This window comes from Salvelinus alpinus, chromosome 5 (genome assembly GCF_045679555.1).
Source record: "Salvelinus alpinus chromosome 5, SLU_Salpinus.1, whole genome shotgun sequence".
In the NCBI taxonomy this organism is placed as follows: Eukaryota; Metazoa; Chordata; class Actinopteri; order Salmoniformes; family Salmonidae; genus Salvelinus; species Salvelinus alpinus.
Window position 1 is genome coordinate 2,691,368 of NC_092090.1, and position 15,769 is coordinate 2,707,136.

A 15,769-nucleotide genomic window follows, 5' to 3' on the forward strand; every position below is an offset into this window, starting at 1 on the left:
AACTCTCCCCATCTCCAGGTCCTCTACTCTGAGTTGTAACAGAGGAGTAACTCTCCCCATCTCCAGGTCCTCTACTCTGAGTTGTAACTGAGGAGTAACTCTCCCCATCTCCAGGTCCTCTACTCTGAGTTGTAACAGAGGAGTAACTCTCCCCATCTCCAGCTCCTCTACTCTGAGTTGTAACTCTCCCCATCTCCAGGTCCTCTACTCTGAGTTGTAACAGAGGAGTAACTCTCCCCATCTCCAGGTCCTCTACTCTGAGTTGTAACAGAGGAGTAACTCTCCCCATCTCCAGGTCCTCTACTCTGAGTTGTAACAGAGGAGTAACTCTCCCCATCTCCAGCTCCTCTACTCTGAGTTGTAACAGAGGAGTAACTCTCCCCATCTCCAGCTCCTCTACTCTGAGTTGTAACAGAGGAGTAACCCTCCCCATCTCCAGCTCCTCTACTCTGAGTTGTAACTCTCCCCATCTCCAGGTCCTCTACTCTGAGTTGTAACAGAGGAGTAACTCTCCCCATCTCCAGGTCCTCTACTCTGAGTTGTAACAGAGGAGTAACTCTCCCCATCTCCAGCTCCTCTACTCTGAGTTGTAACAGAGGAGTAACTCTCCCCATCTCCAGCTCCTCTACTCTGAGTTGTAACAGAGGAGTAACCCTCCCCATCTCCAGCTCCTCTACTCTGAGTTGTAACTCTCCCCATCTCCAGGTCCTCTACTCTGAGTTGTAACAGAGGAGTAACCCTCCCCATCTCCAGCTCCTCTACTCTGAGTTGTAACTCTCCCCATCTCCAGGTCCTCTACTCTGAGTTGTAACAGAGGAGTAACTCTCCCCATCTCCAGGTCCTCTACTCTGAGTTGTAACTGAGGAGTAACTCTCACCATCTCCAGCTCCTCTACTCTGAGTTGTAACAGAGGAGTAACTCTCCCCATCTCCAGGTCCTCTACTCTGAGTTGTAACAGAGGAGTAACTCTCCCCATCTCCAGGTCCTCTACTCTGAGTTGTAACTGAGGAGTAACTCTCACCATCTCCAGGTCCTCTACTCTGAGTTATAACAGAGGAGTAACTCTCCCCATCTCCAGGTCCTCTACTCTGAGTTGTAACAGAGGAGTAACTCTCCCCATCTCCAGCTCCTCTACTCTGAGTTGTAACTCTCCCCATCTCCAGGTCCTCTACTCTGAGTTGTAACAGAGGAGTAACTCTCCCCATCTCCAGGTCCTCTACTCTGAGTTGTAACTCTCCCCATCTCCAGGTCCTCTACTCTGAGTTGTAACAGAGGAGTAACTCTCCCCATCTCCAGCTCCTCTACTCTGAGTTGTAACTCTCCCCATCTCCAGGTCCTCTACTCTGAGTTGTAACAGAGGAGTAACTCTCCCCATCTCCAGGTCCTCTACTCTGAGTTGTAACTCTCCCCATCTCCAGGTCCTCTACTCTGACTTGTAACAGAGGAGTAACTCTCACCATCTCCAGCTCCTCTACTCTGAGTTGTAACAGAGGAGTAACTCTCCCCATCTCCAGGTCCTCTACTCTGAGTTGTAACAGAGGAGTAACTCTCCCCATCTCCAGGTCCTCTACTCTGAGTTGTAACAGAGGAGTAACTCTCCCCATCTCCAGGTCCTCTACTCTGAGTTGTAACAGAGGAGTAACTCTCCCCATCTCCAGCTCCTCTACTCTGAGTTGTAACAGAGGAGTAACTCTCCCCATCTCCAGGTCCTCTACTCTGAGTTGTAACAGAGGAGTATCTCTCCCCATCTCCAGGTCCTCTACTCTGAGTTATAACAGAGGAGTAACTCTCCCCATCTCCAGCTCCTCTACTCTGAGTTGTAACAGAGGAGTAACCCTCCCCATCTCCAGCTCCTCTACTCTGAGTTGTAACTCTCCCCATCTCCAGGTCCTCTACTCTGAGTTGTAACTGAGGAGTAACTCTCACCATCTCCAGCTCCTCTACTCTGAGTTGTAACAGAGGAGTAACTCTCCCCATCTCCAGGTCCTCTACTCTGAGTTGTAACAGAGGAGTAACCCTCCCCATCTCCAGGTCCTCTACTCTGAGTTGTAACAGAGGAGTAACTCTCCCCATCTCCAGGTCCTCTACTCTGAGTTGTAACAGAGGAGTAACTCTCACCATCTCCAGGTCCTCTACTCTGAGTTGTAACAGAGGAGTAACTCTCCCCATCTCCAGCTCCTCTACTCTGAGTTGTAACAGAGGAGTAACTCTCACCATCTCCAGGTCCTCTACTCTGAGTTGTAACTCTCCCCATCTCCAGGTCCTCTACTCTGAGTTGTAACAGAGGAGTAACTCTCCCCATCTCCAGCTCCTCTACTCTGAGTTGTAACAGAGGAGTAACTCTCCCCATCTCCAGCTCCTCTACTCTGAGTTGTAACAGAGGAGTAACTCTCCCCATCTCCAGGTCCTCTACTCTGAGTTGTAACAGAGGAGTAACTCTCCCCATCTCCAGGTCCTCTACTCTGAGTTGTAACAGAGGAGTAACTCTCCCCATCTCCAGGTCCTCTACTCTGAGTTGTAACAGAGGAGTAACTCTCCCCATCTCCAGGTCCTCTACTCTGAGTTGTAACAGAGGAGTAACTCTCCCCATCTCCAGGTCCTCTACTCTGAGTTGTAACAGAGGAGTAACTCTCCCCATCTCCAGGTCCTCTACTCTGAGTTGTAACTCTCCCCATCTCCAGGTCCTCTACTCTGAGTTGTAACAGAGGAGTAACTCTCCCCATCTCCAGGTCCTCTACTCTGAGTTGTAAAAGAGGAGTAACTCTCACCATCTCCAGGTCCTCTACTCTGAGTTGTAACTGAGGAGTAACTCTCCCCATCTCCAGGTCCTCTACTCTGAGTTGTAACAGAGGAGTAACTCTCCCCATCTCCAGGTCCTCTACTCTGAGTTGTAACAGAGGAGTAACTCTCACCATCTCCAGCTCCTCTACTCTGAGTTGTTTCCGACACTTGAGAGAGACGCGCTGCTCCTTGACGTCCTGCAGAGTGTCATTCTTCACTGTAGTACTGAGACAGATCACTACATCCACCCTGGAGGACAGACAGAGACAGAGAGACAGAGGGAGGGTGAATTAGTAAAACACTGTGGTACTGAGAGAGAGAGACAGAGGGAGGGTGAATTAGTAAGTGGAAGATCCAAACAATGAAAAGTAATAGTGATGGAAATGACTCTGTAGCCGTCTGGCACACACCTCTATATAGGGAATAGGGAGCCATTGGGACTGGTCTTAAGTAGTGCACTATATAGGGAATAGGGAGCCATTGGGACTGGTCTAAAGTAGTGCACTATATAGGGAATAGGGAGCCATAGGGCTCTGGTCTAAAGTAGTGCACTATATAGGGAATAGGGAGCCATAGGGCTCTGGTCTTAAGTAGTGCACTATATAGGGAATAGGGAGCCATTGGGACCGGTTCTGACTCACTTCTTCTTGATGTTGGGGCAGAGTTTGAGCACGTCCTCTTTACACGCCATCTTGAACTTGTAGGAGAAACGAAAGTCCTTCATCTGGATCTGAGAAAGAGGAGATGGAGTCAGTCAGGGTTGATTATCTACAACGGCCCGTCGTCAAATACAGCTACACATAAGCCTGTGCCTCCCCTCCTACCGGTTTACGTTGCCTCAACCTCCCCACCTACCGGTTTACGTCGCCTCCCCTCCCCACCTACCGGTTTACGTCCTCTACCCAACCTACCGGTTTACGTCGCCTCACATCCTACCGGTTTACGTCGCCTCCCCACCTGCCGGTTTACGTCGCCTCCCCACCTGCCGGTTTACGTCGCCTCCCCACCTGCCGGTTTACGTCGCCTCCCCACCTGCCGGTTTACGTCGCCTCCCCACCTACCGGTTTACGTCGCCTCCCCACCTACCGGTTTACGTCGCCTCCCCACCTACCGGTTTACGTCCCCTCCCCACCTACCGGTTTACGTCCCCTCCCCACCTACCGGTTTACGTCGCCTCCCCACCTACCGGTTTACGTCGCCTCCCCACCTACCGGTTTACGTCGCCTCCCCTCCCCACCTACCGGTTTACGTCGCCTCCCCTCCCCACCTACCGGTTTACGTCGCCTCCCCTCCCCACCTACCGGTTTACGTCGCCTCCCCTCCCCACCTACCGGTTTACGTCGCCTCCCCGCCTACCGGTTTACGTCGCCTCCCCGCCTACCGGTTTACGTCGCCTCCCCGCCTACCGGTTTACGTCGCCTCCCCGCCTACCGGTTTACGTCGCCTCCCCGCCTACCGGTTTACGTCGCCTCCCCGCCTACCGGTTTACGTCGCCTCCCCCCCTACCGGTTTACGTCGCCTCCCCCCCTACCGGTTTACGTCGCCTCCCCCCCTACCGGTTTACGTCGCCTCCCCACCTACCGGTTTACGTCGCCTCCCCACCTACCGGTTTACGTCGCCTCCCCTACTACCGGTTTACGTCGCCTCCCCTACTACCGGTTTACGTCGCCTCCCCCCCTACCGGTTTACGTCGCCTCCCCCCCTACCGGTTTACGTCGCCTCCCCCCCTACCGGTTTACGTCGCCTCCCCCCCTACCGGGTTACGTCGCCTCACATCCTACCGGTTTACGTCGCCTCACATCCTACCGGTTTACGTCGCCTCACATCCTACCGGGTTACGTCGCCTCACATCCTACCGGGTTACGTCGCCTCACATCCTACCGGGTTACGTCGCCTCACATCCTACCGGGTTACGTCGCCTCACATCCTACCGGTTTACGTCGCCTCACATCCTACCGGTTTACGTCGCCTCACATCCTACCGGTTTACATCGCCCCACATCCTAACGGTTTACATCACCCCACATCCTACCGGTTTACATCGCCCCACATCCTAACGGTTTACATCGCCTCACATCCTACCGGTTTACATCGCCTCACATCCTACCGGTTTACATCGCCTCACATCCTACCGGTTTACATCGCCTCACATCCTACCGGTTTACTTCGCCTCACATCCTACCGGTTTACATCGCCTCACTTCCTACCGGTTTACATCGCCTCACATCCTACCGGTTTACATCGTCTCACATCCTACCGGTTTACATCGTTTCACATCCTACCGGTTTACATCGCCTCACATCCTACCGGTTTACATCGCCTCACATCCAACCAGTTTACATCACCTCAGGTCAGACAGCTATGGGAGGTGAGTGTGTGGTGGTTGCGAGATTCTGTGGATTATTCAGAGAGATAGTGAGTGTGTGAGTCAGGGCATTCAGTTCAGTTGGGGGGGTCATAGTGAGGTCAACATCTCCTCGGTCCGTGTTGTCATAGCGACAGCGACCCGCCAGCTGTGTGTACCTGAGTCAGTGTGCGTGTTGTCATAGTGACAGTGACCCACCAGTTGGAAGTGTGTAACTCCCACGGTACACTTGCTGTTCATCTCCTTCTGGTGTTTGTTCTGGACCAGACACTCCATCAGATCCCCTGTATCCACCTGGTTATCAGATACATCCTGGAGGAGAGAGAGGAGAGAGATGTGTTTGTTCTGGACCAGACACTCCATCACATCCCCTGTATCCACCTGGTTATCAGATACATCCTGGAGAGAGAGGAGAGAGATGTGTTTGTTCTGGACCAGACACTCCATCACATCCCCTGTATCCACCTGGTTATCAGATACATCCTGGAGGAGAGAGAGGAGAGAGATGTGTTTGTTCTGGACCAGACACTCCATCACATCCCCTGTATCCACCTGGTTATCAGATACATCCTGGAGAGAGGAGAGAGAGATGTGTTTGTTGGGATATCTTGTTTTTATATTTTGGACTTGCCAAAAGAGGAGAATCTGTTCTGAGGTCAGGCAGAGTGAGAGAGCTGAGTTCTGGATCTGTTGGAACTTACATGGCAGTGAGTCTGGATGACAGGTTGACAAGCCCGGATCAGCAGGGCCTCAATATGAATGTCCTATCACAGCAGAGAGACCATGTCAGCCAGAGATATTCATATACAGAGATACATCATACATACTGAATGGTTGGCACCCTTGATAAAGATGTCCTATCACAGCAGAGAGACCATGTCAGCCAGAGACATTCATATACAGAGATACATCACACAGAATGGTTGATAAAGATGAGCAAAAAAGACTGGATAAAATAACACAACTACGGAACATTAGGAAACGATTCAGATCACTGGACTTTCTCCACAGTTTGTTACTTTACAGCCTTATTCTAAAATGGATTTAAACAGAAATAATCCCTCAGTCTACACACAATATCCCATAATGACATCACAATATCCCATAATGACATCACAATATCCCATAATGACATCACAATATCCCATAATGACATCACAATACCCCATAATGACATCACAATACCCCATAATGACAAAGCAAACACAGGTTAAGAAATGTTTGCAAATTTATTACAAATAAAAAACTGAAAAATGACAATTACATAAGTATTCAGACCCTTTACTCAGTACTTTGTTGAAGCACCTTTGGCAGCGATTACAGCCTTGAGTCTTCTTGGGTATGACGCTAAAAGCTTGGCACACCTGTATTTGGGGAGTTTCTCCCATTCTTCTCTGCAGATCCTCTCAAGCTCTGTCAGGTTGGATGGGGAGCATCGCTGCACAGCTATTTTCAGGGTCTCTCAAGAGATGTTGTATCGGGTTCAAGTCCGGGCCACTCAAGGACATTCAGAGACACGTCCCGGAACCACTCCTGCGTTATCTTGGCTGTGTTTTTAGGGTCGTTGTTCTGTTGGATGTTGAACATTCGCCCCAGTCTGAGGTCCTGAACGCTCTGGAGCAGGTTTTCGTCAAGGATCTCTCTGTACTTGGCTCAGTTCATCTTTCCCTCGATCCTGACTAGTCTCCGAGTACCTGCCGCTGAAAAACATCCCCACAGCATGATGCTGCCACCACCATGCTTCACCGTAGGGATGGTGCCAGGTTTCCTCCAGACGTGATGCTTGGCATTCAGGCCAAAGAGTTCAATCTTGGTTTCATCAGAACAAGGAATCTTGTTTCTCATGGTCTGAGAGTCTTTAGGTGCCTTTTGGCAAACTCCAAGTGGGCTGTCATATCTTTTACTGAGGAGTGAGTTCCATCTGGCCACTCTACCATAAAGGCCTGATTGTTGGAGTGCTGCAGAGATGGTTGTCCTTCTGGAAGGTTCTCCTATCTCTACAGAGGAACCCTAGAGCTCTATCAGAGTGACCATTGGGTTCTTAGTCACCTCCCTGACCAAGGCCCTTCTCCCGATTGCTCAGTTTGGCCGGGCGTCCAGCTCTAGGAAGAGTCTCGGTGGTTCCAAACTTCTTCCATTTAAGAATGATGGAGGCCACTGTGTTCTTGGGGACCTTCAATGCTGCAGAAATGTTTTGGAAGCCTTCCCCAGATCTGTGCCTCGACACAATCCTGTCTCGGAGCTCTACGGACAATTCCTTCGACCTCATGGTTTGGTTTTTTCTCTGACATGCACTGTCAACTGTGGGACCTTATATAAACAGGTGTATGCCTTTCCAAATCATGTCCAATCAGTTGAATTTACCACAGGTGACCTCCAATCAAGTTGTAGAAACATCTCAAGGATGATCAAATATGCACCTGAGCTCAATATCGAGTCTCAGCGCAAAGGGTCTGAATACTTATGTAAATAAGGTATGTTTTTACATTTTTTAATACATTTGCAAAAATGTCCAAAAAACTGTTTTCGCTAATATAGCTCATACTATATAATATAGTACTACTATAACTCATACTATATAATATAGTACTACTATAACTCATATTATATAATATAGTACTACTATAACTCATACTATATAATATAGTACTAATGTAACTCATATTATATAATATAGTACTACTATAACTCATACTATATAATATAGTACTACTATAACTCATACTATATAATATAGTACTACTATAACTCATATTATATAATATAGTACTACTATAACTCATACTATATAATATAGTACTAATGTAACTCATATTATATAATATAGTACTACTATAACTCATACTATATAATATAGTACTACTATAACTCATACTATATAATATAGTACTACTATAACTCATATTATATAATATAGTACTACTATAACTCATACTATATAAATATAGTAATTCTTGTCTTTATCAAGGGTGCCAATAATTCTGGAGCCCCCTGTACGTCCAACATGCAGACAGTGATAGTGGTGCCAACCATTCTGGATACCCCTGTACGTCCAACATGCAGACAGTGATAGTGGTGCCAATAATTCTGGAGCCCCCTGTACGTCCAACATGCAGACAGTGATAGTGGTGCCAACCATTCTGGAGCCCCCTGTACGTCCAACATGCAGACAGTGATAGTGGTGCCAACCATTCTGGAGCCCCCTGTACGTCCAACATGCAGACAGTGGTAGTGGTGCCAATAACTCTGGAGCCCCCTGTACGTCCAACATGCAGACAGTGATAGTGGTGCCAACCATTCTGGAGCCCCCTGTACGTCCAACATGCAGACAGTGATAGTGGTGCCAACCATTCTGGAGCCCCCTGTACATCCAACATGCAGACAGTGATAGTGGTGCCAACCATTCTGGAGCCTCCTGTACGTCCAACATGCAGACAGTGATAGTGGTGCCAACCATTCTGGAGCCTCCTGTACGTCCAACATGCAGACAGTGATAGTGTACCTCAGACTGCAGCTCTGTCAGGTTGCCCACCACCTCTCCACACCCTGACAGCAGGTCTTCCAGGTGGTCCTGCAGACACTCCAACTCCTAGAACACACACGCCATCACAACGCCATCACACACGCCATCACAACGCCACCACACGCCATCACAACGCCGTCACACACCATCACACTCGCCATCACACGCCATCACACACGCCATCACAAAGCCATCACACACGCCATCACAAAGCCATCACAACGCAGTCTTAATATATATCAAGCAAACACAGTCAGTATTTGAGAAGCCAAGGGCAGTAATACATGATTGTCTATGGAGAGATACATCAACAAGACACAGTCAGTATTTGAGAAGCCAAGGGCAGTAATACATGATTGTCTATGGAGAGATACATCAACCAAACACAGTCAGTATTTGAGAAGCTAAGCCAAGGGCAGTAATACATGATTGTCTATGGAGAGATACATCAACCAGACACAGTCAGTATTTGAGAAGCTAAGCCAAGGGCAGTAATACAAGATTGTCTATGGAGAGATACCAAACCTTGAAGGAGATGTGGAAGAAGCCTTGGCTGGTATTTACCGTATACCAGGGGACTTACAATATCCTCAAAACTATTGATTTGAAGTTTTCAATAAAAAGGTGATTAATTGTAGCTACTACGCTGCTCTTCCTTCAGAAAAGCCTGCATCACAACTTTGTTCATTTGCACAATTTATCTCGTTCACTTTCTCTTGTAAATGTCCACACTCACTGACAATGACATCCGGTAGCTACTAGCTATGCTAACATTTACTAGCTATGCTAACATTTACTAGCTATGCTAACATTTACTAGCTATGCTAACATTTACTAGCTATGCTAACATTTACTAGCTATGCTAACATTTACTAGCTATGCTAACATTTACTAGCTATGCTTGTATAGCTTTATGAGCTGGATTTACCTGTTTTCGCTCATTAGCATTTAGCTAACAGCTTCTATGTGATTTCCCTATCAGTTTGTGCTTATTTTGTTAGCATTCTGGTAAGAGGCCCAATGGCTCTGCCGGTATGAGAGAAGAACGGTATGGACATCTGGATGCCGCCCCAGCCTACTACAAGCCTATGTGGGCCCCAGCCTACTACAAGCCTATGTGGGCCCCAGCCTACTACAAGCCTATGTGGGCCCCAGCCTACTACAAGCCTATGTGGGCCCCAGCCTACTACAAGCCTATGTGGGCCCCAGCCTACTACAAGCCTATGTGGGCCCCAGCCTACTACAAGCCTATGTGGACCCCAGCCTACTACAAGCCTATGTGGGCCCCAGCCTACTACAAGCCTATGTGGGCCCCAGCCTACTACAAGCCTATGTGGGCCCCAGCCTACTACAAGCCTATGTGGGCCCCAGCCTACTACAAGCCTATGTGGGCCCCAGCCTACTACAAGCCTATGTGGGCCCCAGCCTACTACAAGCCTATGTGTGCCCCAGCCTACTACAAGCCTATGTGTGCCCCAGCCTACTACAAGCCTATGTGTGCCCCAGCCTACTACAAGCCTATGTGGGCCCCAGTCTACTACAAGCCTATGTGGGCCCCAGCCTACTACAAGCCTATGTGGGCCCCAGCCTACTACAAGCCTATGTGGGCCCCAGCCTACTACAAGCCTATGTGGGCCCCAGTCTACTACAAGCCTATGTGGGCCCCAGCCTACTACAAGCCTATGTGGGCCCCAGCCTACTACAAGCCTATGTGGGCCCCAGTCTACTACAAGCCTATGTGGGCCCCAGCCTACTACAAGCCTATGTGGGCCCCAGCCTACTACAAGCCTATGTGGACCCCAGCCTACTACAAGCCTATGTGGGCCCCAGCCTACTACAAGCCTATGTGGGCCCCAGCCTACTACAAGCCTATGTGGGCCCCAGCCTACTACAAGCCTATGTGGGCCCCAGCCTACTACAAGCCTATGTGGGCCCCAGCCTACTACAAGCCTATGTGGGCCCCAGCCTACTACAAGCCTATGTGGGCCCCAGCCTACTACAAGCCTATGTGGGCCCCAGCCTACTACAAGCCTATGTGGGCCCCAGCCTACTACAAGCCTATGTGGGCCCCAGCCTACAACAAGCCTATGTGGGCCCCAGCCTACTACAAGCCTATGTGGGCCCCAGCCTACTACAAGCCTATGTGGGCCCCAGCCTACTACAAGCCTATGTGGGCCCCAGCCTACTACAAGCCTATGTGGGCCCCAGCCTACTACAAGCCTATGTGGGCCCCAGCCTACTACAAGCCTATGTGGGCCCCAGCCTACTACAAGCCTATGTGGGCCCCAGCCTACTACAAGCCTATGTGGGCCCCAGCCTACTACAAGCCTATGTGGGCCCCAGCCTACTACAAGCCTATGTGGGCCCCAGCCTACTACAAGCCTATGTGGGCCCCAGCCTACTACAAGCCTATGTGGGCCCCAGCCTACTACAAGCCTATGTGGGCCCCAGCCTACTACAAGCCTATGTGGGCCCCAGCCTACTACAAGCCTATGTGGGCCCCAGCCTACTACAAGCCTATGTGGGCCCCAGCCTACTACAAGCCTATGTGGGCCCCAGTCTACTACAAGCCTATGTGGAAGGATCTGATGGTTGTGACACATTGGGAGAACCTCTATTGCAGCTCTCCCAGAATGCCCAGGAGTTGGTTTAGGATATCGGCAGCTCTCCCAGAATGCCAAGGGGTTGGTTTAGGACATTGGTCGATCTCCCAGAATGCCCAGGGGTTGGTTTAGGACATTGGCCGATCTCCCAGAATGACCAGGGGTTTGTTTAGGACATTGGCAGATCTCCCAGAATGCCAAGGGGTTGGTTTAGGACATTGGCCGATCTCCCAGAATGCCCAGGGGTTGGTTTAGGACATTGGGCAGCTCTCCCAGAATGCCCTGGAGCTGGTTTAGGACATTTAGTGCTGATTCTCCACCCTTTTTTAGTAGTGTGCAAGTGCACACTATCTCATGGATTTAGAAGGATCTGACTGGAGTACCCATTGGCTGGAGAGTGTTTTCCACCATTCTTAACTCCATGTGAGAAAGTGTGCAGATTTATACTTTGGGGGAATTGGGATGAAGCCAGAGTCTCTGTCAGGTAAAGCTGTCCTCCTACCTGGTCGGTCATACAGCGTGTGTGTGTGTGTGTGTTACCTGTCCCGTGCCAGTCTTGTCACTGCACCACTTCCCCAGGTCAGACAAACATCTCTTCTGGAGATTAGGGTCCAGTTTCACATCTAGCGCCCTCTGGTGGAGGATCCTCTGTACCTCCACCTTACAGTCACGAGATAGCTACACATACACACACACACAGGGTACACACACACACACACACAGGGTACACACACACACACACAGGGTACACACACACACACACAGGGTACACACACACACACACACACACACACACACACACACACACACACACACACACACATTAGTGATATACATACATACCAGTGGAAGGTAATTTTTATAACAGAACAGATAGATGGGATGGTCACTGGGTACCAGGATGTCATCTGGTCAGACAAGATTGTAGCCATTTATGTCCATCAGATTCAGCACGGGGCTTTAAGAACAATCACTGTCTTAACCAATCACCACCTACCACTGTCTTTACCAACCACCACCTACCACTGTCATTACCAACCACCACCACCACCTACCACTGTCTTTACCAACCACCACCACCACCTACCACTGTCTTTACCAACCACCACCACCTACCACTGTCATTACCAATCACCACCACCACCTACCACTGTCTTTACCAACCACCACCACCTACCACTGTCATTACCAATCACCACCACCACCTACCACTGGCATTACCAACCACCACCACCTACCACTGTCATTACCAACCACCACCACCACCTACCACTGTCTTTACCAACCACCACCACCACCTACCACTGTCATTACCAACCACCACCACCTACCACTGTCATTACCAATCACCACCACCACCTACCACTGTCTTTACCAACCACCACCACCACCTACCACTGTCTTTACCAACCACCACCTACCACTGTCTTTACCAATCACCACCACCACCTACCACTGTCATTACCAACCACCACCACCTACCACTGTCATTACCAACCACCACCACCACCACCACCTACCACTGTCATTACCAACCACCACCACCTACCACTGTCATTACCAACCACCACCACCACCTACCACTGTCTTTACCAACCACCACCACCACCTACCACTGTCATTACCAATCACCACCTACCACTGTCTTTACCAACCACCACCACCACCACTGTCATTACCAACCACCACCACCTACCACTGTCTTTACCAACCACCACCACCTACCACTGTCTTTACCAACCACCACCTACCACTGTCATTACCAATCACCACCACCACCTACCACTGTCTTTACCAACCACCACCACCACCTACCACTGTCTTTACCAACCACCACCACCTACCACTGTCTTTACCAACCACCACCACCACCTACCACTGTCTTTACCAACCACCACCACCACCTACCACTGTCTTTACCAACCACCACCACCACCTACCACTGTCTTTACCAACCACCACCACCACCTACCACTGTCTTTACCAACCACCACCACCTACCACTGTCTTTACCAACCACCACCACCTACCACTGTCTTTACCAACCACCACCACCACCTACCACTGTCTTTACCAACCACCACCACCTACCACTGTCATTACCAACCACCACCACCTACCACTGTCTTTACCAACCACCACCACCACCTACCACTGTCTTTACCAACCACCACCACCTACCACTGTCTTTACCAACCACCACCACCACCTACCACTGTCTTTACCAACCACCACCACCTACCACTGTCTTTACCAACCACCACCACCACCTACCACTGTCTTTACCAACCACCACCACCTACCACTGTCTTTACCAACCACCACCACCTACCACTGTCTTTACCAACCACCACCACCACCTACCACTGTCTTTACCAACCACCACCACCAGCTACCACTGTCATTACCAACCACCACCACCTACCACTGTCTTTACCAACCACCACCTACCACTGTCTTTACCAACCACCACCACCTACCACTGTCATTACCAACCACCACCACCTACCACTGTCATTACCAACCACCACCACCACCTACCACTGTCATTACCAACCACCACCACCTAGTAATGGGGAACCATGGGAACTCCTCCAACATGTATTCTACCATAGTAGTAATGTGGAACCATGGGAACTATCTTTGGTACTCCTGAATCTTACCCGTCGTCCCTGCTCCTCGGTGCGGTAGGCATGGCGATAGAGACACGAGAACACGGCCCCAGGTGGCATCAGCTCGCTGGTCTCGTTCCAGCCGTGGGTGTGGCACAGCCGGGCAGCGTCACCCTGGCACTTCTTATACAGGATGGGGTCCAGTCTGGTAGAGAGGAGAGAGTTAGACAGTCTGACCACCAGGGGGCAGTAGAGAGTTAGACAGTCTGACCACCAGGGGGCAGTAGAGAGTTAGACAGTCTGACCACCAGGGGGCAGTAGAGAGTTAGACAGTCTGACCACCAAGGGGCAGTAGAGAGTTAGACAGTCTGACCACCAGGGGGCAGTAGAGAGTTAGATAGTCTGACCACCAGGGGGCAGTAGAGAGTTAGACAGTCTGACCACCAGGGGGCAGTAGAGAGTTAGACAGTCTGACCACCAGGGGGCAGTATAGAGTTAGACAGTCTGACCACCAGGGGGCAGTAGAGAGTTAGACAGTCTGACCACCAGGGGGCAGTAGAGAGTTAGACAGTGTGGCACTTCTTATACGGAGGTTGATGCTTATTGTCATGAACCACAACTGCACGATTTCCACTAGATGAGCCAGCTGCAAAGACTCAATTGGTTCAATCATAAACATTCATGAAAACAAACATGTTGTTAAAGCTGTACTATGCAGAAATCGCTCCGCCATTTCCTGGTTACTAATATTATAGGGGTCAGAGGTCATGGTTGACCTCTGACCCAATCACCACCACCTACCAAGTAGTAGACTGCGTCTCCAGTAGTCTGCGTTCACAGTCAGGGGTTAGGGGGTCATGGTTGACTTACTTCCAGTCTCTTGAGATGAAGTACTGCAGCTCCAATAGTCTGCGTTCACAGTCAGGGGTCAGAGGTCATGGTTGACTTACTTCCAGTCTCTAGAGACGAAGTACTGCAGCTCCAGTAGTCTGCGTTCACAGTCAGGGGTTAGGGGTCAGAGGTCATGGTTGACTTACTTCCAGTCTCTAGAGATGAAGTACTGCAGCTCCAGTAGTCTGCGTTCACAGTCAGGGGTTAGGGGTCAGAGGTCATGGTTGACTTACTTCCAGTCTCTAGAGATGAAGTACTGCAGCTCCAGTAGTCTGCGTTCACAGTCAGGGGTTAGGGGTCAGAGGTCATGGTTGACTTACTTCCAGTCTCTAGAGATGAAGTACTGCAGCTCCAATAGTCTGCGTTCACAGTCAGGGGTCAGAGGTCATGGTTGACTTACTTCCAGTCTCTAGAAATGAAGTAGTCTGCGTTCACAGTCAGGGGTTAGGGGGTCAGAGGTCATGGTTGACTTACTTCCAGTCTCTAGAGATGAAGTACTGCAGCTCCAGTAGTCTGCGTTCACAGTCAGGGGTTAGGGGTCAGAGGTCATGGTTGACTTACTTCCAGTCTCTAGAGATGAAGTACTGCAGCTCCAGTAGTCTGTGTTCACAGTCCTCCACCATCTTCTCTGTATACAGGTGCTCCATCAGGCAAGACAGGATCCTACACACACACAATATGGCAATGGCTTTATCAACCAATCAAAAAGGTCACAATAAATCCCAAGAGACACCATGACGTCGCCACAGAACTAGAGGTTCTGTTTCTATGGACGTCAAATACATCTTTGTAGAAAGATAATTTTATACATTCATTTTTTTCCTTTACCCCTTTTCTCCCCAATTTCGTGGTATCCAATTGGTAGTTACAGTCTTGTCCCATCACTGCAACTCCCCTAGAGACTTGGGAGAGGTGAAGGTCGAGAGCCGTGGGTCCCCCGAAACACAATCCAACCAAGCCAAATTTCTTCATGACACAATGCCCACTTTAACCCG

General features: G+C 49.9%; 1 protein-coding gene across 1 annotated transcript in view; it reads right to left on the minus strand.

Moving 5' to 3' along the window:
- Positions 1 to 15,769, minus strand: part of LOC139575413 (Golgi apparatus protein 1-like) — an 81,599-nt gene that overhangs the window by 24,899 nt on the left and 40,931 nt on the right. The window contains exons 10-17 of the mRNA XM_071400352.1: positions 15,336 to 15,437; positions 13,935 to 14,088; positions 11,812 to 11,949; positions 8,648 to 8,734; positions 5,847 to 5,909; positions 5,344 to 5,457; positions 3,423 to 3,511; positions 2,913 to 3,030 (exon numbers count right to left, since the gene is read on the minus strand). Coding sequence (XP_071256453.1) covers positions 2,913 to 3,030; positions 3,423 to 3,511; positions 5,344 to 5,457; positions 5,847 to 5,909; positions 8,648 to 8,734; positions 11,812 to 11,949; positions 13,935 to 14,088; positions 15,336 to 15,437 — 865 coding nt within the window. The remainder of the gene's footprint in view (positions 1 to 2,912; positions 3,031 to 3,422; positions 3,512 to 5,343; positions 5,458 to 5,846; positions 5,910 to 8,647; positions 8,735 to 11,811; positions 11,950 to 13,934; positions 14,089 to 15,335; positions 15,438 to 15,769) is intronic.